General features: G+C 62.8%; 4 protein-coding genes across 13 annotated transcripts in view; 3 read left to right on the top strand and 1 right to left on the bottom strand.

Annotated features, from left to right (window-relative positions):
- The window catches only part of PIP5K1C (phosphatidylinositol-4-phosphate 5-kinase type 1 gamma), a 50,355-nt gene extending 47,703 nt beyond the window's left edge, over positions 1-2,652 (top strand). For 4 of the 6 annotated variants that reach the window (XM_030257039.4, XM_030257041.4, XM_030257040.4 and 1 more), the window contains one exon: positions 652-819. In XM_030257039.4, the coding sequence (XP_030112899.1) occupies positions 652-654 (3 nt within the window). In that variant the 3' untranslated portion in view covers positions 655-819. Of the gene's footprint in view, positions 1-651 lie in introns of all 6 variants that reach the window. The other 2 variants (XM_030257042.4, XM_030257045.4) reach the window with 2 other exon arrangements.
- Positions 2,653-5,178: 2,526 nt separating this feature from the next.
- On the top strand, positions 5,179-10,436 carry CACTIN (cactin, spliceosome C complex subunit). Of its 3 annotated transcripts, XM_072919511.1 has the most exons (11): positions 5,179-5,416; positions 5,459-5,545; positions 5,769-6,252; positions 7,046-7,141; positions 7,514-7,659; positions 7,751-7,913; positions 8,017-8,134; positions 8,309-8,501; positions 8,811-8,933; positions 9,043-9,335; positions 9,753-10,436. In XM_072919511.1, exons 1-11 carry the CDS (start codon positions 5,253-5,255, stop codon positions 10,241-10,243), a joined length of 2,358 nt encoding a protein of 785 aa, XP_072775612.1. In that variant the 5' UTR covers positions 5,179-5,252; the 3' UTR covers positions 10,244-10,436. The 3 variants fall into 3 exon arrangements, with proteins under 3 accessions (XP_072775612.1, XP_030112898.4, XP_030112897.4); XM_030257038.4 differs by having other exon boundaries at positions 5,179-5,545; positions 9,067-9,335; XM_030257037.4 differs by having other exon boundaries at positions 5,179-5,545.
- A 2,009-nt stretch (positions 10,437-12,445) lies between these two features.
- TBXA2R (thromboxane A2 receptor) lies at positions 12,446-18,482 on the top strand. Of its 3 annotated transcripts, none has more exons than XM_072919336.1 (3): positions 12,446-12,509; positions 16,738-17,647; positions 18,065-18,482. In XM_072919336.1, exons 2-3 carry the CDS (start codon positions 16,841-16,843, stop codon positions 18,314-18,316), a joined length of 1,059 nt encoding a protein of 352 aa, XP_072775437.1. In that variant the 5' UTR covers positions 12,446-12,509; positions 16,738-16,840; the 3' UTR covers positions 18,317-18,482. The 3 variants fall into 3 exon arrangements, with proteins under 3 accessions (XP_072775437.1, XP_072775436.1, XP_030112522.4); XM_072919335.1 differs by lacking the exon at positions 12,446-12,509 and adding an exon at positions 12,524-12,885; XM_030256662.4 differs by lacking the exon at positions 12,446-12,509 and having other exon boundaries at positions 16,364-17,647.
- Positions 18,483-18,560: 78 nt separating this feature from the next.
- GIPC3 (GIPC PDZ domain containing family member 3) lies at positions 18,561-21,348 on the bottom strand. Its single transcript, XM_030256664.4, has 6 exons — positions 20,998-21,348; positions 20,369-20,554; positions 19,893-20,073; positions 19,382-19,494; positions 19,168-19,249; positions 18,561-18,951 (listed from the first exon to the last, which is right to left on the bottom strand). Exons 1-6 carry the CDS (start codon positions 21,238-21,240, stop codon positions 18,800-18,802), a joined length of 957 nt encoding a protein of 318 aa, XP_030112524.4. The 5' UTR covers positions 21,241-21,348; the 3' UTR covers positions 18,561-18,799.
- Positions 21,349-21,394: the final 46 nt, after the last annotated feature.

The following is a 21,394-nucleotide window of genomic DNA, read 5'->3' as shown; positions in this document are numbered from 1 at the left end:
TATTCCCAGTTGTTTGGTGCAGGAAAAGCCTTGGGGAGTTCAGGTTTCCCAGACATGTTGCCGTTTCTGGAGGATGTAGAACATCCTCTGATTTTGCTGGGCAGCTGGCAGGACACAGACCTGACAGATGTGGTCACTGGTGCTCAGGGGTTGATCCTCTTTCCTCTCAGGACCAGAAAGACATTGAGGGGCTGGGGCTTGTCCAGAGAAGGGAGTGGATATGGGGAAGGGGCTGTAACACAAGTGAGATGAGGAGGGTCTCAGCCTGGAGAAAAGGAAGCTCAGGGGAGACCTCACTCTCCACAACTCCCTGACAGGAGGGTGCAGCCAGGTGGGGGTCAGGTTCTGCTCCCAGGGAACAAGGGACAGAACAGGAGAAACAGCCTCAAGCTGTGCTAGGGGAGGTTTAGGTTGGATATTTGGTAAAATGTCTTGAGTGAAAAGGAATTGTCAGGTATTGGAACAGGCTGCCTAGGCATCACTGTCCCTGGAAGTGTTCAAATGATGAGTGGTTGTGGCACTTGGGGACACGGGTTAGTGGTGAACATGGTGGTGGTGCTGGGCTGATGGCTGAATTTGGTATTCTTGGAGGTCTTTTCCCACCTTAACAATTCCATGATTGTGTGACTCTGTTCTCTCTGCCTCTTGCAGTAATCTCTATGCAGACACAGAAGTCCCAGAGAGCAGCGATTCCCTCTGCAGGTCGATGTGTTCCCTTTTCGTTGATGCAGCCATTCCAGTGGGATGGGGAAGAGCTTGCTGACACCAGTATTGCTGCACTGCAGGATCCCGGGCACTGCGTTTCAGAATGGAGCAAAACTATAACCATGTATTTCTACTTACCCCAGATGTGGGCAGCAAAGAAACCACCCGCTCACCCGCAGCTCCCAGCAGAGAATTCTAGCTGGGTGTAGAGAATCCTGGGTAGTAACACAGTGTTTTCCAGATGTGCACTACCATAGCTACCTATCCATGTGTGATACTGTGAACCTTTTTAATTTTTTAATCATGTATTTATTTCTTTTATCTTTGCACAGAGTCAGCACAAATGTGCTTTTTTAAACATTTAGTTTACTGCACTTTTTTTTTCTTTTTTCTTTTTCTTTTTTTTTTTTTTGGTCGTGTATTTGTGCATCAAAAAGGAGCATGAGACTTCACCGAAGAATGGGTAGGAGCACGTTGCTGGGGAGGGCAGGGAGCGGAGTGGCTTCATGTGAGGCAGCAGTGTGGTCTCACCAACTGAGGGAGTCAGGAGGTTTAAGGCTGTCCAGACACTGCCACGGTTTTTCCAAGTGGCCCAAGGCGAATCACTAAACCACTCTGTGCCTCGGTTTCCCCCGTGCTAATGGGTGCACAGTACCTGCTTCCGTTACAGCACTTAAACCCTGGGATGAAAGGTGCTATGAAAATGAAATGTATTAAAGGCCATGGAATAGAATTGCTCCCATGTTACCATAGTCCAAAGTAGCCATGCCAATTCACTTGGATCCAAACTCTCTAGTGACTTCTCCTGTCTGTGACACTGTGCGGGACAGCACACAGTGCACACAGCTCCTGGTGCCAGCGACGTGGACTCCTCAGCTCTCCTCGAAGTCGTGATGGGTTCCACCTTCACCCTGTGCTGCACTGCTGCGCCTCCCTTCCCTCTGTGCTTGGAGTCCACACCTCATCCAGCTGGCCACCGCCTGCTGCAGCCCCGCAGGCACGGACAGAAGGGAACTGGGCACCTCCCAAGCCTGGCCACGTTGGAGGGCAAGTTCCCCACTCTGCCCAGCCCGGTGGGGCTTGTCAGACCCTGCGTCCTCGTGGAGCCACTCAGCCCCTCACGTGCTTCTGGGTGTACCCTGGGGTCCCGGACACTGGGTTCACACATCCCCTCCGCCCTCAGGGCAGGCAGGGACACGAGGGCACGGCCGCTCACTGGAGGCAGGAATGGGAGCCTGGCTCTGCCATGGAATTGTGCCAGCACTGCTGTGCTCATGGACTCTTGGACAGAACGCTGGGTGACTGGTTGTTGCCTGGGGTCTGCTGGTGGAAATCCCTGCTGCCGGTGTCTGAGAGGGTTTGCTCTGCAAGGGCTGTGGGCTATAGGTGAGAGAATTTGATGTCACGGGGTAGTGTTCAGGCTCATCCATCAGCAGGACACATATCATAGCGTAGTCTGGAATCCAGCAATCCTGTTTCCATCTCCCAGACAGAAAACAGGAAATCCTTTAGACCAGAGGGAGACAGGTCTTGTTCGTGTGCTTTATGAACCTCGCTTGAGAAAGAGTCTCTTTATTCCCTTTACAATCTTCACTGTCCTTGGGATTCCAGGTAGAAGGGTGGGGAAGCGGGACCCTGCTCTCAGGCCTCAGTCCCCAGTCCCCAGAATCTCTTCACAGCAGCACTCAGGAGCAGTTAATGTCCCAGAAGGTAGCTGGGCTGATGGGAAGCTCTTGCTTTTGTACTGTACTGAACTTAGTGAGAATCTTCAGGAATTGATGTTTTTTTCTTGCCCAGAATACAGGACCTGGACTTCCCTTCCCTGCCTGTAGATGAAAAAGGCTGTGAGTTGTGCTTCTTGGGAGCACAGTCTGGGGATTGTGCAAGTTGCTGCTGTTCATGTATCCATGTATTTACCAAATAGTCTATCAAAAGTCTCTCCAGAAACTCTCCCCTTTCTGTTGCTGCTTGGCAGCTCGTTCTCCCAGCTGCAGCTCCTGTCCCATCCCACCTTCCTGTACCACCCGGGGGGCTCTGCAGGCTGGGGGGGCTCAGGGGTTGGTGGAGGGGAATGGGAGCCATGCAACGCCTACAGCCTCACCTGCCTTTGGGCTCAAGGCAAGGAGTGTCAAAAAGCTGAAATTCAACCGCTTTTTCCTCTAGCAATGTGTGTAGAATGGCCAGAGGAAGGCACATGCCGCTGCTGCAGCTGCTGCTGTTGGGTGCTGTGCTGGTTGAGGGGGCTCTGGGGGCAACCAGGGTGGGCTGGAGCTGTTCTGACCCAGGCCCCTGCCCTGGGACCACCTCAGTCAGGGGCTAGAGGGTTTGGCCTCATCAGGACTTTCCAGCCACCTGAAATCAAACATCTTTTTTGAGGTGGTTCAGGCATCATTGATGGAGATTTTATTCCTTTCCCTCATTTCTAGGGGGTCTCTAAAGCTGCTTGGTGTGTGTGTGCAGGGAGTGCCCCAGAGAATGAGCTTTGTGAGCTGGAGCTGTGCTTGGGTCCCAAGAGAGGGGCTGAACCCAGAGCTCCTGCTGCATGTTCATTCTATTCAAAGAATTTTCTTCCCTTTTTAAGATGATCCTTGTGTAATTCTGAAATGCTGGACACTTTGGAGCAGGTCTGGATGGGCTGGGGTGGTCCTGTAAGAGCAGAGGCAAAGGCTTAGAACAGCTTTGTCAAGGGGACAAGGAGTTCCTGTAGGTAGATGTTGATCTAAAGGAAACTGCCCCTGTTCAGGCTGGTGTGTCACCTCCTGTCCCAGCAATTCCAGTGCTTCCCACAGAGGCTGAAAGGCAGGAACAGCACTTGCCCATGGGAAAGAGCATCCTTGTTCCTAGTGTTCCTCCAGCTGCACTTCAGCTCATTGTGGACTTGTGCTGCTGTTCTCTGCTGGGCTCCCTTTAGTGACCCAGCAGGTGCTGTCCATGCTCTCCACCATTAACGGAGGCACCAGGAGTCTGTACGCTGAGATTTGACCCCTCAGGACAGCCCCTTCCCACACAGGTCTGTGCCAGCACTGTCCTTCGTCCCCAAGGTCCCAGCTGGGATCTCAGGCTCTGTGACCATTGCCCTGCCCATTGCAGGTGAGCTCTCCCTGACAGGTATGAGGCTGGCAGGAGAATATGGGATCTCCTGTAAAGGCTCTGGGGCAAACCCAGGAGCTCGTAGAGACCCTCAGCACACGCAGAGAGGATGCAGCTTTTGGTTGCCGCTGCCTCTCCAGCCATGTGTCCTGGAATTGCACGTTGGGGAGTTTTTCAGCGAAGCCAGAGCACTCACAGCCTTGCTCCGAGGCAGGAGAGGCGTTTGCCGGGCTCCATCGCCCCTGCGTTCCCCTTCTCGTTCCCCTTCTCGTTCCAGCCACTGCTCCATCGCCCCTGTGTTCCCCTTCTCGTTCCCAGCCAGGGCTGAGGCGGCGTCTTGGGTCATGCTGAGGGGTTTTCTGGCCATGCCAGCCCGCGCCAAGTCTGTCCCGGTGGCTGTCCCCGCGGATGTCGCTGTTCCCACGCGTGTCCGTGTGCCGAAGGGCCGCGGAGGGGGCGCGGCCGGATGGGGACGCCGATGTTGGGGTGTGATCCCGTCTGTGCTCCGGGGGCTCGAGGCTGGGCGCTGTTTGTCTTTCCTCGGTGGTTTGGAGGGTTTTTTCCCCTTCTCCTCCGGGGAGTCCCTTTGCCAAAGCTCTGAAGCGCTCCGGTGCACCGTTCCCGGCCCCGCTCTGTCCCGGGCACACAGCACACAGCACATATCGGATCCGGTGCACCGTTCCCAGCCCGGCTCTGTCCCGGGCACACAGCTCTGTACCGCCCCGGTGCACCGTTCCCAGCCCGGTTCTGTCCCGGGCACACAGCACACAGCTCTGTCCCGGGCACACAGCTCTGTACCGCCCCGGTGCACCGTTCCCAGCCCGGTTCTGTCCCGGGCACACAGCACACAGCTCTGTACCGCCCCGGTGCACCGTTCCCAGCCCGGTTCTGTCCCGGGCACATAGCACACAGCACACAGCTCTGCACCGTTCCCAGCCCGGTTCTGTCCCGGTGCACCGTTCCCAGCCCGGTTCTGTCCCGGTGCACCGTTCCCAGCCCGGTTCTGTCCCGGGCACACAGCACATATCGGATCCGGTGCACCGTTCCCAGCCCGGTTCTGTCCCGGGCACACAGCACATATCGGATCCGGTGCACCGTTCCCAGCCCGGTTCTGTCCCCGGCACACAGCTCTGTACCGCTCCGGTGCACCGTTCCCAGCCCGGTTCTGTCCCGGTGCACCGTTCCCAGCCCCGCTCTGTCCCGGTGCACCGTTCCCAGCCCCGCTCTGTCCCGGTGCACCGTTCCCAGCCCGGTTCTGTCCCGGTCTCTCGGCCCGGGCGGGGATCGGTACAAGCCCCGCCCCCGGCTTGGGGCTGCCCTCCGCCCGCCTGTGTGCGCCGGGGCCGCTGCTGGAGCGGGGCGGGCGCAGGCGGACGGCGGGGCGGGCGCAGGCGGCCGGCGGGGCAGCCCGGTGAGCTGAGGCCCCGCGAGGCCCCGGGGCGGAGCCGCCGCCGCCGATGGGCTCCGGGCCGCGCAGCCCGGGCCGGGCCGGCCGCTCCGAGCGGGACCGGGACAAGGAACGGGACCGGGACAAGGAGCGGGACCGGGAAAAGGAGCGGGACCGGGAAAAGGAGCGGGACCGGGACAAGGAGCGGGATCGGGAAAAGGAACGGGACCGGGAAAAGGAGCGGGACCGGGACAAGGAGCGGGACCGGGACAAGGATCGGGATCGCGGGCGCTCGCGCTCTGGGAGCCACGGGCGACGACACCGCAGCCGGAGCCGGGGCCGACGCCGGGAGCCGAGCTCGGGGTGAGTGCGCACCCGGCCCCGAGCGGCTGTGGGGCCGGGGCAGCGGGGCCGGGACAGCGGGGTCCCACCGCCGGGCCCGGTGGGGGCCGTGAGGGGCGGCTCGGGCCGGCCGGACCCGGGGCGGGCAGGGCCGGGCCGCGGGTGCCCCTCGCTGTCCCGGCGCTGCCGGTGGCGGGAGGCGCTCCGTGCCCCCCTCCCGCTGAAGGCCGCTGTGCCCCCCCAGCTCGGACTCCAGCGATGAGAGACAGAAATGGAAAAAGAAGAAAAGAAGCCGCAGCCGGGACCGGCACCGTAAGGACCGGAGGAAACAGCGCTCTCGGTCCCGGGGCCGCTCCTCCGGCTCCAGCCCGGAGCGCGGGCGGGACAGGGCGGCGCGGAGCCGGGAGCGGCGCCGCAGGAGAGATGGATCCAAGTCCTCCGTGTCCTCCGTCAGCTCCCCCTCCCCGCCGCGGCCCCGGGAGGAGCCGGGGCAGCAGCTGAGCCTGCAGGAGCGGCTGAGGCTGCGGGAGGAGAAGAAGAAACAGGCGGCTCTGATGAAGGCCCTGGAAACGCCCGAGGAGAAGCGGGCACGGCGGCTGGCCAAAAAGGAGGCCAAGGAGAGAAAGAAGCGGGAGAAGATGGGCTGGGGTGAGGAGTACATGGGCTACACCAACACGGACAATCCCTTCGGGGACAACAACCTGCTGGGGACGTTCATCTGGAGCAAGGTGAGCTCTGCCCTGGCCCTGCAGGCAGGGGGAGGCAGGGGGATCTGTGCCTCAGGTGGGGTCTGTATCCAGGGCGGTGAGCTAGGATGGGTCAAGGGCAGGAGAGGGTCTGGGAGCTGCAGGCTGAGTGCTGGGTGACATTTATTGGGTCAGGGACGTGACGATGGTCACGGGAATGCTGCACTTCTGCTGTAGGAATGGCAGAGAGCTGGGGCTGTTCAGGGTTAGGGAGAAGAGGATGCTCTGGGGAGACTTTAGAGCTCCTTCCAGTGGTTACAAAGGCTCCAGGAGAGCTGGAGAAGAACTTGACAAGGACCTGGAGGGACAGGATACAGGGCAATTGCTCCCACTGCCAGAGGGCAGGGCTGGATGGGAAACTGGGCAGGAATTGTTCCCTGGGAGGGTGGGCAGGCCCTGGCACAGGGTGCCCACCCTGGATCCCTGGCAGTGCCCAAGGCCAGGCTGGACAGGGCTTGGAGCAGCCTGGGACAGTGGAAAGTGTCCCTGTCATGGCAGGAGGTAGAACAAGATGACCTTTAAGGTCCCTTCCCTCATGACACAGTGATGCTGTTGTGCTGGCACTCACCTCACCAGGCCAGGGGGGCTATATGGGCTGAGCCTGGGTTTGCTGAGGGGTTTCAGGAGCAGCGTTTGAGTGATTTAGAGACTTTCAACAGGATCAGACCTCACTCGAGCAGCAGAAATGGGTGAGGGGAGTAGCAGTTGCTGGCCAGTGAGGGGCTGTGGAGGTCCTTGGGTCCTTTCACAGCTTCCCTCGGTTATTCTGTTTAAGGCACTGGAAAAGAAAGGGATCAGCCATCTGGATGAGAAGGACCTGAAGGAGAGGAACAAGCGAATCCAGGAGGACAATCGTCTGGAGCTGCAGAAGGTTGGATAAGATGTCCTTTTCCATGTCACTAAGAGCCCTGTCTACAGCCTGGTTCTCACTGGGAAGTCCCCATTTTCTTCTCCTGGGTGTGTCTAGTCTGTAGGATTGTGGGGGTCATAGAACCCTGACTCCTGCTCTTCCAGGATGAGAAACTTGTTGCCTTAGGTTTGAGCCCAGGAGGTCAGGAGGTGCTGAGGGAGACAATGCCAGGTCATGGCACTGAGGCACTCAGCTGTGCCGGTGTCCCCTGTCTCCCCCAGGGCTGGCAGGAGCCAAGGCAGCTCAGGGACAGCTCATGTCACGGCTGTGTCCTCGAGCAGGTGCCTGTGGTGCCCATCTGCAGTGGCCTCACAGCTCTGTCACCCTGGGCAGGTGAAGCAGCTGCGCCTGGAGCGGGAGCGGGAAAAAGCCATGCGGGAGCAGGAGCTGGAGATGCTGCAGCGGGAGAAGGAGGCTGAGCACTTCAAAACCTGGGAGGAGCAGGAGGACAACTTCCACTTGCAGCAGGCCAAGCTGCGGTAGGTGTGCACCCGCTCAGAGCCAGGCCTGGCAGGGGGCAGAGGATGGCACTGCTCAGTGTCCCCCACTGTCCCTCTGCGCCTTCGCCAGGTCCAAGATCCGCATTCGGGATGGGAGGGCAAAACCCATTGATCTTCTGGCCAAGTACATCAGCGCAGAGGACGATGACCTGGCTGTGGAGATGCACGAGCCCTACACCTTCCTCAACGGCTTGACCGTGTCTGACATGGAGGACCTGGTGGAGGACATCCAGGTGCCTGCTCTGCTGCCCTTCTGCCTGGGCTCAGAGCTCTCTGCCAGCTCTGCTCTCCTGTCCCTGGTGTGGAGCAGGTGCCTGATGTGTCTTCTGCCTGCAGGTGTACATGGAGCTGGAGCAAGGCAAGAACGTGGACTTCTGGAGGGACATGACCATCATCACGGAGGATGAGATCGCCAAGCTGCGCAAGCTGGAGGCCTCCGGGAAAGGAGGACCAGGTGAGCAGGAGAGCAGAGCCTGGTGGGGTGTCGGGGACTGTGAGGGGTGGGTCATGGAGGGCCCTGTGTGTGCTCAGGCTCAGAGGGGCTCTCTTGGACCTGCCTGGTGGTGGCTGTGGAGCTGTCCCTGGCCGGGACAGCTCGGAGCCCAACCAGCTGCCCTCACCTGTGCAGGGGAGCGTCGAGACGGCGTCAACGCCTCGGTCAGCTCAGACGTGCAGTCCGTGTTCAAGGGGAAGACATACAACCAGCTGCAAGCCCTGTACCAGGGCATTGAGAGCAAGATCCGGGCAGGAGGGCCCAACCTGGACATCGGGTACTGGGAGAGCCTCCTGCAGCAGCTGAAGGCTTACATGGCTCGGGCCAGGTGAGAGCAGAGACTGCCGTGGGCAGAGCTGGGGAGGCATAAACCCACTTGGAGGGGGGAATGGGGGAGGTTATTCTACCTTCTCTGAGATGGCTGATTTCCAAGAGGGGAGCAGGGTGGGACATCCAGTCCCTTCTGCAGTGGTGATGTTTAGTGAGGTGTCCAAGAGAGAACTGAATTGAGGCTTTTTCAGCCCAAAGCCATCCAAGCCCAGCAGGTTTCTGCCCATGGAGGTGGGTGTCAAAGCTTTGGGCAGTGAGAGTGAGGTGGTTCTGCTGGCTGGGACCCAACAGCTCCTCTACTCCTCAGGCTGCGGGAGCGGCACCAGGACGTGCTGCGTCAGAAGTTGTACAAGCTGAAGCAGGAGCAGGGTGTGGAGAGCGAGCCGCTCTTCCCCATCATCAAGCGGGAGCCGGCTTCCCCCAGTGACAGGTGAGCAAACTCCTGGGCCTGTCCCCGGGCACAAAGGCAGTCCTGTGCCCTCACCCTTCCCTAGCAGAGCTCAGGTGAGCAGCCAGCGAGGGTACCATCCCCGTCCCAGTCCTCTCTTCTCCCTTCCATGCAGGCTGGATCCCGAGGAGAGCCTTGAGGCACAGCCAGGGCCATCCTCAGAGCCAGAGGCAGAGCAGGACACAGAGGCCAAAGGAGAGGCAGAGGGGGAGGCTGTGCTGATGGAGGAGGATCTGATCCAGCAGAGCCTGGATGACTACGACGCGGGCAAGTACAGCCCCCGGCTGCTGGGCCCCAACGAGCTGCCCTTCGACGCCCACGTGCTGGAGGCCGAGGAGGACACGCACCGGCTGCTGCTCCTGCGCCAGCAGCTCCAGGTGACAGGTGAGCCCCAGGGCAGGCCCTGCACCCGCCACCTTTGCAGCCTGCCCAGCACGGGGGACATGCAGAGAGTCGGGGTGCAGGACTGGAGGGGACACTGCCCTCAGGAAAGGGTAAGAGCTTCATCAGGGTCAGGCACCCAGAGCTGACCTGGCAGGGGGTGCTCCTGGAGCAAAGGGCGCTGTGGCCTGGGCAGGAGCCTGGAGATGGTGTTCAGGCTGCTAGTGCTCACTGGGGGACTTGCCTCACTACCACCAGGGTGTGTGGGTGCAGACACAGCTGGGCAGCCCGTGCATTCCTGTATCCAGTTCTGCATCCTCTGCATAGCATCTCCTTCTCTCTGCACGCCTTGGAGCAGTGTCTCACAGCCCGGGCCTGGCTGGCACTGCAGAACCTGATGTCACCTCTCCTCCCCTACAGGTGACGCTTCCGAGAGCACCGACGACATCTTCTTCCGCAAGGCCAAGGAGGGCATGGGCGCGGACGAGGCGCAGTTCAGCGTGGAGATGCCGCTCACGGGCAAGGCCTACCTGTGGGCTGACAAGTACCGGCCCCGCAAGCCCCGCTTCTTCAACCGCGTGCACACCGGCTTCGAGTGGAACAAGTACAACCAGACCCACTACGACTTCGACAACCCTCCCCCCAAGATCGTGCAGGGCTACAAGTTCAACATCTTCTACCCCGACCTCATTGACAAGCGCTCGACGCCCGAGTACTTCCTGGAGGCCTGCCAGGACAACAAGGACTTCGCCATCCTGCGCTTCCATGCCGGGCCACCCTATGAGGACATCGCCTTCAAGATTGTCAACAGGGAGTGGGAGTACTCCCACCGCCACGGCTTCCGCTGCCAGTTTGCCAACGGCATCTTCCAGCTCTGGTTCCACTTCAAGCGTTACCGGTACCGCCGGTGAGGCCCCAGTGCCCTCGGACGCCTGGCAGGGGTGGGCAGGGGCTCGTCCCACGGCACAGACACTGCTCTATGCATGGCCCCAAGGCCTGGCCCAGCACTTGGCCATGTTCCTGAGGCTTTTCTCTGTCTTTGCATTTATCATGAAGGACCGTGAGTCTTTGGTGTAAATAAAAGAAGGGTTGTTTTAGCCATGAGATCCTGGGCATGGGCATCCCCATTGCTCCTGAATGACATCACCAGCCAGTACTACACTGAGCCAGCACGGGGAGCTCCCCAGGGTGGTGCTTGGGCTGGGTGTCCTCACCCCTGTGTCTCGGGTCTGTTACCCCATCCTTCCCCCTTTTCAGTGCCAGACCAGTCCAGCTGCTGCTCCCCAGCTGGAGTCACAGGGCCCTTGACTGCACCAGCTCAGCACTGCCCTGTGTCCTGCTTCACCCTCCCCCAGGCCCCATTCCTGGCACGTCGTCCCCTGGGATCTGCCTTCCCCAGCCTGGGAGCAGTGCCACATCCCTCAGTCCTGGCTGGGGCATGGGAGCCTTTAGTGCTGCACTGGTGGAGCAGAGGAGAGGGATGCTGCTTGGGATATTTCCTTACAGGGGAAAATCCGGATTCCAGAGCCTGCAGTCCCTCCCACACCATGACTGTGAGGCTCTCCCTGCCCTGGGCAAGAAGCAGTTGCACTCTCCAGTATCCTGTTGATGAAGTAGGGGTTCCCAAGGGTCTCTAGTGCTGTTGAGACAGGTTTTGTCACCTTAGGGGCACTTCAGCGTGAGGTGGGACTGGCTAGTGTTGGTCCCACCAGATGATGCCCATGGGCACAAGTGCATTCCTCTGAGATCACCCCACATGGCTCCATCCCCACAAGCCTCCTAAGCCCGGGGTATGCCCGTTCAGGCAGGCAGGATGAGGTGCGGGTGAGTGGTGCCCGGGGGTGCAGGAAGCCTCTGCCCTGGCTTCACCAAGAGGCCATTTCCTACCTGCATCCAGCCCTCCCAGTACAGCCCCATGGTGTAGGGACTTAGGGGGCTGCCCAGGTCCCCCAGCACTAGGGCAGAGCCAAACCTGCTGTGCAGGGCTCTCCAAGCCCTTGGGGGCTGCCCCATGGCTCAGGGGTGTTGCCTTGTCCTGGCTCTGCTGGCGGGATCCATCTGCAGAGCCACCATGGGAGCTGGTGCTCAGGAGGTTCCGTTCCTGCCCTGGTCACCACACTTGTGGGGCTTGGCTTGCCTGCAGATGGGGGTGGGGGACCCCAACTGCCTTGGTCCTGCACATGGGTACCCCCTCCCCATCCTGCCAGACATCCCCAGGGGCAGCAGCTGCGCCGGACACGTTCCCTGCCTCCCCTTCCTGGCAGTTATTTCCAGCTGCTGCTGTGCCGGGGGGTTTCAGGGCTCGGCACAGGAAGTGAGTGAAGGCCTGGCCAGGGAGGAGGAAACGGGGAAAAAACCCCAAACCCTAAAGCTGGTGATTGGTGCCCTCCCTGTTCAGCTGCCAGGCAAAGCCTCCCTTCCCACAGCCCTTCTCTTTCCCTCCTGGGCACACACAGAGGTGGGGGAACGCTCCTAACAACGTCCCACTGTATCTCCAGCCAGAACAGGGTCCATATCCTCTGCCAGGCACGGCGTTTCCTGCATGTCTGACTGCATGGGGGCCACTGAGCAGCACAGGGGCCTGAGCCCCGAGAGCTGCTGCAGTCCCCGGGCATGTGCCAGGGCCAGATCGGGGTCTGTGCTCGGCTTTTCCCTGACCTGGTGCTCTCAGTGCTCCTCCTGGTCCACATCTCCCTGAGCTGTGCCGAGGACACAGCGGCTCGACCGGGGCACGCCCGGGCGGGGCGGGCGGTGGAGCTGCCCCGTGTCCGATCATCCGTGATGGGCTCAGCTGCTCCGGGCACAGCCCGGGCCCAGCGGGGACAGCCGCGGCGGCCGAGCCCGTGGGAGGGAGCGCTGCCTGGGGACATGCCACCGCTGCTGGTCTCGGGTTTGGACAGCGCAGCGACATCCCGAGCTCGGAGCTGCCGGGCTGGGAAAGCCCCCGGGAGGCGAATCCCGCAGGGCAGGGACGGCGGGGGCTGCGGGAGCACCCCGGGACCCACCCCGGGACCCACCCCGGGACCCACCGCAGCGCCCGGAGCCGCCGCTGCCTCTCCCCTCTCGGGTCCCGGGGTCGCTGCGGGGCTCGGCGGGGACACCGCCGCTGTGGGGGGGCGGCACGGCCCGAGCACCCCCCTCAAACCCGCCCGGGCAGGGACTGGCTCCGGTAAACAAGTGAGTAACGGGGCGGGAGCGCAGCCCCGAACGGACCCAACCGCGGCTCCTCCGCCGGGGGGGCTTTGGGCACCGGCCCCGCGGGGGCTGCACCGGAGGGACGCTGCCGGGTCCCCGGGGCGCTGCCCGGAGCGGGGGCGATGGGGCCGGGGGGCCACCCCCGCCTGGGCAGGGAGGGAGCGGAGAGGGACGGGGCCGGTTCCGGGGGGCGCGGCGAGCCCGGCCTTCCCCCGCCCCGCGGCGGAGCTGAGCCCAGCCGGGCTGAGCCGAGCCGGGCTGAGCCGAGCCGGGCTGAGCCGAGCCCAGCCGAGCCGGGCTGAGCCGAGCCGGGCTGAGCCGAGCCCAGCCGAGCCGGGTGGGTCCCGCCGGCAGCGAGGTAGGGCTCGGGTCTGTGCGGGGAGGGAGGCGTTGGAGGGGAGAGAGATGCGGGGCCAAGGGACAAAGAGCCCGGAAGGCTGGGACGGACGGACAGAGACGGGGACGGACGGACAGACCGCCGGGGGGGACGGGCGGAGCGGCTGTCCGGGGCTCCCGGGGCTGTGTAGGACCGTCGGGTCTCCAGCGGCTCCCGGGGCTTCGCACACAGCCCCGAGGATCGGGGGCGTTTCGAGGGAGGGGAAGCGGAGACCCCACAGAGGGGGACGGAGACACGGTCTCCCCGCTGCCCCCACTGTCTGTCTGTCCCCGGACCGAGGGTCCCCGACAGGCATGTCTTGGCCGTCCCGTCGGAACCAGGATTTGCTGTCGGGGCTCTCCTGCCGGGACGGGCTCGGGTCTCCCCCGCCCCCATGTGCCGCTGGCTGCTCTGGGAAGAGCCGGAGAAGGAGGAGGAAAGGCTCAGGAAAGGGCCGGGAAAGGAAGGGTCTATTTCGGGCTGTCGGAGCAGCAGCCTTGGAGCTCTCGAGATGCCGCCACGCTGCGGGCGGAGGCAGCCGCGGGACGGGGGGGCTCTGGTGCCCAGGGCTGCCGAGCCCCAACTTCGGCACTCCCGGGCACTCGGGTTGATCCTCCAGCCACCGCCTGCCCGGCTCCGGGGCCCTGGAGATTGTAATGGGGATGTGCCAGTGGTTTCTCAGTCAGACGAGAGGCTGGGGACCTCTGCCCTGCCCCACATCGGGGACAGGGAAAACCCCGGCGAGGACAGTTATCATGCCTGGCAGAAACCATCCTGCATGTCACTGCTTCCCAGAAATGTCCTCTGGCCTGGGTGTCCTGGGGATCTCTCTGGCAGAGACGAGGCCAACTTCTTCAGGAGCAGACCCTAGTGATGGTTGTGGGTCCAGGGAGGAACACTGATGCCCTGCCAAGTCCTCATCCCCATGGCCTTTCCTGTCCTAGCTGATGACCTCGGCCTGATTTGATCCCCCAGAGCCCCAGGCTGGAGGGATATGGCAGTGGGACCACAACCATCCCTGACAGGTGACACAGTGTCCCATGGGACCACCTGCACCAGGGGCTTCAGGCTGTGGAGCCAGAAGAGATGGTGCAGGAGGTCATCGTCCTGGAGAGCTCCAGCGAGCAGAGTGGCCACCCAAGGGATAAATGCAACACCCTGCAGCATCCTCTGCACGGCTGCCCTGTGGCTGAGCACCAGGGGCAGACCCCGGCTCGAGGGTAGCACGGGGTGTGGGGGAGTCACTGCTGTCTGCTTTGGGGGTCCCTTTGCAGGTGGTGGTGCCTCTCCCAGCCCCCACCCCAGCAGGATGTTGCAAGCCTTGTCCAGACCCCATGCCCAGTCCTGCCTGGGGAAGCAGTGGGCTGGGCCAGAAGCTGATAAGGAGCAGCTTCCCACACTCCCCATCTGCCTTTCCCTCACTCCCCTCGGATGTGGCCAGGGCAGGAAGCAGTGCCCAGCAGAGCAGGGCAGCCTTGGTGCATCTGCAGCAGGACCCAAACCTGCAGTGCTGCCAGGACCCCCCACACCCCACTGCCAGTGCCTCACACCAACAGAACATTCCAGAGCCAGCTCCTCTCCTCTGGAATCTTACCCCAGCACCCCTTGCCAAACCCTGGCTCCCATGGCATGTCCATTTTGATGGGCCCAGAACACCATACCCGAGCACAGGGGGGCAGTGGGGGCAGTCCCTGGGCTCTGCTGTCCCCACGTGTCCATCCTCCTGCATCCCCCTGCGATGAGGGGAATGGCAAGTGGGGACCCCCCACCCCACAAGAGCCCCTTCCCGGAGGCAGCCCCAGCCCTGCAGCTGCTGAGTGGCCCCCTGTAAATATTTGATTTTCTCTAAGGGTAGTGCCCAGCTGAGGCAGCTCTGCACAGGGGTCTGGCTGCTCAGCCCCGGGCCCAGCTCTGAGTCCCCTGAGCCCCGGGGGTCCCTGGCCAGGCTGCAGTGGGGCCCGGGCTGTGCTCGTGTCAGGCAGGGGGTGAAGGAACTCGTGTGGCACCGCGGCGGGGCAGGGGTGACTTTGTCACCTCTCAGAGGACATGGGAAATGCTGGTGACTCCTTAGGGCCTTAGAATGTCATGCTGAGGCCTCAGCATGTGTCTGCAGGGCCGACGCCTCTGGGGCTGACGCTGTCCCTCGGGGAGCAGTGAGAACAAACAGCAGCGAGTTTTGGCTCTTGCCTCATGGAAAAACCGGGCCCACCCTCACAGTGATTCACCACCAAGCACCGCCAGCCCCCCACGCAGGACAGGAGAGGGATGGGGCCAAGCCACCAGCACCATGCCGGGCCCTTCCCCGCTCCCTGGGCTGCAGCTCCCGGTGCCGGTGCCAGTGCCAGGCTTGGCTCCCTCACCCCGCCTGGCACCGGGATGAGGCCCAGAGGGTGTTGCAATGCCTGGCCCCATCCCAGCCCACCCGTGCCTCGAGGTCTCCCAACCCTGTGGCCACCCTCGCAGCAGGGCCGGAGCGGGGCTGGCAGTGAGGGGTGTCTGGGGGACCCAGAGCCAGGCCAGAGATGGACCAACAGCCAGGGCAGTGAGCAGAGCTGGTGTGAGGTTTAACTCCTATGAGGGACAGAGGACAGGTGGCAGTGCCACCCTGCACAAGGGCAGCGCTGCATGGGGGCTTTGCAGGGGTGGCATGTTGGGGTAGGGCATCTCACTGGGCTGAGATGTCAGCCAGGAGGGTGGGCTGGGGGAAGTGGGGTGGCAAGAACATCCACAGCCTGGAGAACTGGCTCCCAGAATGTGGGAATCCAGAGCTTCCCTCTGGCTGCCCTGGATTGCCTGGGACCCTGGCAGGGCTCAGGAACCCCCCTGTACAGAGCCCCGAGAGACACTGGCTGTGATCTCTGTCCATGGAAAAGAGTTTTCAGTCTTACAGGATGAATTACAAGCTCTGAGTGTTTGATATAAGTAATAATTAAGTGTCCCTGTGGGGGTCTGTGCCCCAGAGTGTCCAGTCCCCACTGTTGCCAGGTCTCTGTCCTGTCCCACATCATCCCATTTGCAACCTGGACTAATTTAAATGAAGGGCCACGTAGGACCAAGAGTTGGACTTGATGAACCTTGTAGGTCCCTTCCAGCCCAGGATATTCCACGAGTCTGTGATTTCCAGATGCTTCCCAGCCCAAGAGAGGCAGAGCGACACTGACTGGGCTGTCCATCACCGTGGCCATCCCTGTCACAGCCACTGTCCTGGTGACAAACCCACAGCTCCCAATCTGAGGGTGCCAGGAAAGCAGAGTGGGTCTGTCACCAACATTGGCTGTGGTTTGGACACAGTGCCAGGGTTGCAGCACAGCAAACCTGAGGTACAGGTTTGAAGTTGTACCTCAGGTTTTCCCAGCACAGTGGAGGAATGGGACATCTTCACAACGAGCCAGGGGTTTACACTCAGGGACAGGCAGAGTGTCAGGATCATGCCTGTCACTTTGTGCCTGCATCCTTCAGACTGCGTCCCCCACCGTGATGGAGGGTGATGGCCCAGGGATCTCCTGGGGCAGGAGGGAGCCAGGCTGTCAAAGCTGAGTTTCCCCAGCACCCACTGTGAGGATTCAGCCTCATGGCTGCAGCCCCACGTGGCTTCTGGCCCGGGACAGTTAATCCCAGCAGCTCTAAGGCTGCAGCCCTTGGCACCCTCTGCAGCTGTGCCTGGGGGCGGCATGAGCCAGGTCCCACCCTGGTGTCCCTCTCCTTGGGCTGTGGTCCCACCCGAGTGTCCCTGTCCACAGACCCTGGAGGACCCCGTCTGTGCAGGCTCGGGATGGATGATGGGTGGGCTCGGCTATAGGGAACAGCCCTAAATTCCCTCTGTTCCCCCCTCAGGGCGAGGCAGGCTTGGTGCTGGCAGCAGCGGGGGGCTCCTGCCATGGAGCAGAGCCAGGTGGGTGCCTGAGGCTGCTGGAAGGAGCAGGAGGGAGTGCAGGACATGGAGCCCCCCAACAGCAGCACGGCCGGGCAGGCAGACTCGTGCTTCGGGGTGTTCAATGCCAGCGATGGCCGTGCCAGCGCCCAGAACAGCATCACTTCACCCTGGTTCTCCACAACCTTCGGCCTCATCGGCCTCTGTTCCAACCTCTTTGCCCTCTGCGTCTTGGTCAGCTCCTCCCGCAAGCTCTCCAGCCAGGCCCGCTCCTCCTTCCTCATCTTTCTCTGCGGGCTGGTGGTCACAGACTTCATGGGGCTGCTGGTGACAGCCTCGGTCATCATCCCCTACCACTTCACCAAGTTCTCCTGGGCCAAGGTCGACCCTGGCTGCCACCTCTGCAACTTCCTCGGCTTCTCCATGGTCTTCTTCGGGCAGTGCCCGCTGCTGCTGGGGGCCACCATGGCCGGGGAGCGCTTCCTGGGCATCAACCGCCCCTTCTCCCGCTCCACCAGCCTCTCCAAGCGCCGCGCCTGGGCCATCGTGGGGCTGGTGTGGGGCTTCTCCTGCCTGCTGGGACTGCTGCCGCTGTTGGGGCTGGGGCGCTACACGCTGCAGTTCCCGGGCTCCTGGTGCTTCCTCACCCTCCTGCCCGACACTGGCAACGTCATCTTCTGCCTGCTCTTCGCACTGCTGGGCATCCTCTCCGTGCTGCTCTCCTTCGTCCTCAACACCGTCAGCGTGGTCACGCTCTGCCGCGTCTACCACGACCGCGAGTCGGTGCAGCGGCGCCGTGACAGCGAGGTGGAGATGATGGTGCAGCTCGTGGGCATCATGATCATCGCCACCATCTGCTGGATGCCCCTTCTGGTGAGGCCTCTGTCCTGGCGTGCCCCATCACCACCTCTCCATGTCCCTCCTGGGTCTTTATGTCCCCCGTTCCTCCTTGTGGGGTCTCAGTCTTGGTGTGTTCCCCCCTCCAATGTCCCTCCTGGGGCTTGGTGTCCCCCACCCTTCACAGTGAGGTGCCAGCTGTCATTGTGTCCCCTCCATGTCCCTGCTAGGGAGGTCCCAGCTCTGGGGGTGTCCCCTTGGTAAGACCTCCCCTGCCAGTGTCCCCCTGCCACCTCTCTATACCCTGAGCTGGTCCCTGGTGACAGGCAGAGCAGTGCCCCAAACTGGGCCAGGACTCCTCCAAGGGGCTCTGTGCCTCGACCTTCATCACCTCCCCATCCTGGAGCAGCTCATGGATCCTCCACTGTCATTTTTGTCCCCTTCTCCCCCCAGATCTTCATTGTCCAGATGGTCCTGCAGCACCTGCCTGGCCAGGAGCAGGTGCTGCCCACGGACACGCAGGAGATGCTGCTGATCTACATCCGCATGGTCACCTGGAACCAGATCCTGGACCCCTGGGTGTACATCCTGTTCCGCCGGGCCGTGCTGCAGCGGGTGTACCCCCGGCTGCCCCCCCGGCCCTCCATCGTCTCCCTCAGCCCCTCCCTGCCCCGCAAGCTCACCGCTGCCTCTGTCCTGCAGTAGCGCCCTGGGACGGGCACTGGGCAGGGGGACACGGCCATGCCCCATCCCACACCCACAGGGGATCCTCATCACCCGCATCCAGGGGCTTCCCCCCTCACAAGCCCAACAGCCAGGGGGGCACAGGGCTGCATCCCCCTCCCTTCCCAAATAAAGCACAGCTCGTGCAGCTCTTGGTGCCCGCTGGGGGTGACCAGGGCGGGGACCTGGGAGGGACCCACCCTGCTGACAATCAGAGCAACAGCCCTTCTCCTCCAGTCTCTGCTTTAATGAGCCACAGCCGCTGCCCACCGCACTGGGTGACGTGCAAGGGGGATCCTCAGGAAGGTGGGTGGGTTGGGTGCCCTCTGGCCCCCAAGCCAAGGGAGAGATCTAGGTGCTGATCAGGAGGGTGTGGGGGACAGGATGGGGACCCCCACCAGCACCTCAGCCCCAGATGGGGTGGGGATGAGGTGGGGGCGTGAGGAAAGGACAAAAGTGACCCAGCTACTCCTTATCCCCCTTGGGGTGGCAGACGGCTGCCCACACCTCGGCCACGAACTCTGGGGGGAAGGCGAACTCGCCCAGCACCGAGTCCAGCCCCTGGGCAAGCTGGGCCACACTGGGGCTGCCCTTGGCAGCCTCCACCATCGTCGAGGCTGTTGGGGAGAAGAGGGAGGTCAGGGCCAGTGGGTGGGGCTGGGACAGGAGTAGGGGCTGAGTCAGGGGCTGGGGGCAGGAGCTGCATCAGGAGGAGGAGCTGGGTCAGTGCAGGGGCTGGGGCAGGGTTGTGGTGAGGGTCAGGACAGGGGCAGGTCAGTGGTAGGGGTAGGGGCAGCGTCAGCTACAGGTGAGGCTCTGGGCCCCCTCCTCACCCAGCTCGCTGTCGCGGATGCCCATGTAACTCTCCAGCAGATCGTCCACCCGCCGGGCATCCTCTTCCTCGGAGGGGCTGGGCTGGGGGCGAGGGGCCCGGGGGTGAGTGCCGGGCAGCGCACGGAGCACCCGGGGGCGCGGGGATGCTTATCGCCACCCTGGCACAGGGTGAGCCGCCACAGGCTCGGGATGGGGGACTCGGGTGGGCCTTACCCCCTCCTCCAGCACGGCCGGACCCTGTGGCCGCAGCCGCAGCGTTTCCTTCCCGCTGGCCACTCTGCCTTCGCCCGGGGGTTTGCCCGTCCGTGCCCGCTGGCCGATCATGTCTGTGCCCCGGGTGGGGGTGAGGCACTGGCAGGACCGGGCATCCCCTGCCCCTTGCTGCTCATGCCCGGCCATCCCCCTACCCACCAGGTCATGCAGAGTGAGCCGTGTGTGGGACGGGGTGGGGTGTCAGGGGCACCCAGGGGTGCGGCGGGGGGATGCTCGTGGTTATGGGGTGCTCATGGATGCTCTGGGCAACGCTCACAGAGCAAGGGGGTGCCCACGGGGTGGGCAGGTGTGGGTGCCCCAGGGCAGTGTGTACACACACATAGTGGGGGTGCAGAGGGGGCAGTAAACCCTGGGAGGCACTCGGTCATTGGGGAGGGGCTGCAGGGCCACAGGGGGCTGGGGACAATCCCAGGGTCCCCAGGGCAAGAGCAGAGGGACCTTCCCAACTCACCAAAGGCCTTTTTCGGCTGGACCAGGCGGAGGGTGAAGGGCTGAGCCCGCGGCAGCTCCCGCAGCATCCGGGCCACCTCGTAGTGCCGGCAGCCCACGATGGTGTGGTCGTTGATGGCCTCGATGCTGTCCCCCACACACACTGTCTGCAGCCGGTTGATGATGCTCCCCTCCTTGATCCTCTGGGGACCACGGTGGGACAGGGACACAGCGACCACACAGCACAAGGGGACAGTCAGACACAGCCCCCATCCCAACCCACGCACAACCACCGCAGTGGTCCCACGCCCTTTGGTAGCCAGGTCAGGCAGGGAAGCCCTTCCAAACGTCCCCAGGGCCAGGGCGGAGCCAGGGAAGGACTGATGTGGGGAGTCAGGGAGGAGCCTGGTGCCAGGGAGGGGATGCACGGGAGATGTCACCTGCAGGGCCACAGTCCCCAGGGCTGCCTCAGCCACGGGTTGCTCCCCGGGGGTTCACCTTGATGAAGGCGTAGCCAGCCCCGTTGTCTGTGATGGTGAGGCCAAGCGCGTCCTCTGTCTTGGTCACCTCCACCTCCTTGGTCTCACCCCGGACGTGGGCGAAGATGAAATCCTCCAGGCCAATCTGTCCCCCCAGCAGCTTCTGCATGTCCACTTTGTGCGTGTTGAGCGTGCAGAAGAGGATCTGCCCCGGGGAACCCCATCAGCAGGGACTGGGGATGCCCCAGTAGGGCAAGAGGTGTCAGGGGAGCCACAGCCAGTTCAGGGGGATTCAGTCAGATCTGGGCACTGCTAGAACAGAGGGGCCCAGGGACCCCCAGCCTGTGGGGACCCTGCACTGCCTCATCCCTGTGCAGCTTCCCCCAGCTCCGGGCAGCTGGAATCAGACAGGAACTGGCAGCCACAGCTCCCTGCCCACATACTGGGGGGAAACTGAACCACAGAGCCCCCAATCCCTCCCCAGAAGAGCCAATACAACCCTGAGGCCATAACACTCTTCCAGAAAATTTTGGGGACTACATTTGCAAGCATCTGGGCACTCGGGGAAGCACAGGCCACAGACAGTGCCTCAGGCCGGGTGTCCCTGCCTGGGGCATGAAGACCCCACCCCAGGCCGCAGCCCCTCACCTCGGTAGGCGAGATGTCGAAGACCTCAGCGATTTTGGCGTAGAGCTCCTTGACGTTGGTGAAGCCCTCGATGCGGCCCGTGGGGCTGCCGTGGGCCAGCTGCGTGTGGAACACCAGCCTGGGCCGGGCGCGGGAAGGCCGGGGGGCTGCGGGGCCGGGCGGCTCGGGGGGCTCCTGCCCCACACCGTTCTCCATGGGGCCGCCCTCGGGGGGCTGCCGGCCGTGCCTGCCCGCCCGCTGCATCCCTGCGGCGCTGCTGAATTATGGATGGGGCTGGCTCCGTAAGGTGATCCCCGCAGTGGGAACCTGAGCCACCAGCGCAGGTCACCCGCGGGGATCGGGTGAGCTCTGCCACGCAGGAAGAGCCCAGGAGCCGAGCCAGCACCATCACCTCCTC

The sequence above is a fragment of the Taeniopygia guttata genome, chromosome 28, assembly GCF_048771995.1.
Source record: "Taeniopygia guttata chromosome 28, bTaeGut7.mat, whole genome shotgun sequence".
Taxonomy (NCBI): domain Eukaryota; kingdom Metazoa; phylum Chordata; class Aves; order Passeriformes; family Estrildidae; genus Taeniopygia; species Taeniopygia guttata.
Note: the sequence above shows the minus strand (reverse complement) of the source record. Positions and strands in the feature narration are given on the sequence as shown.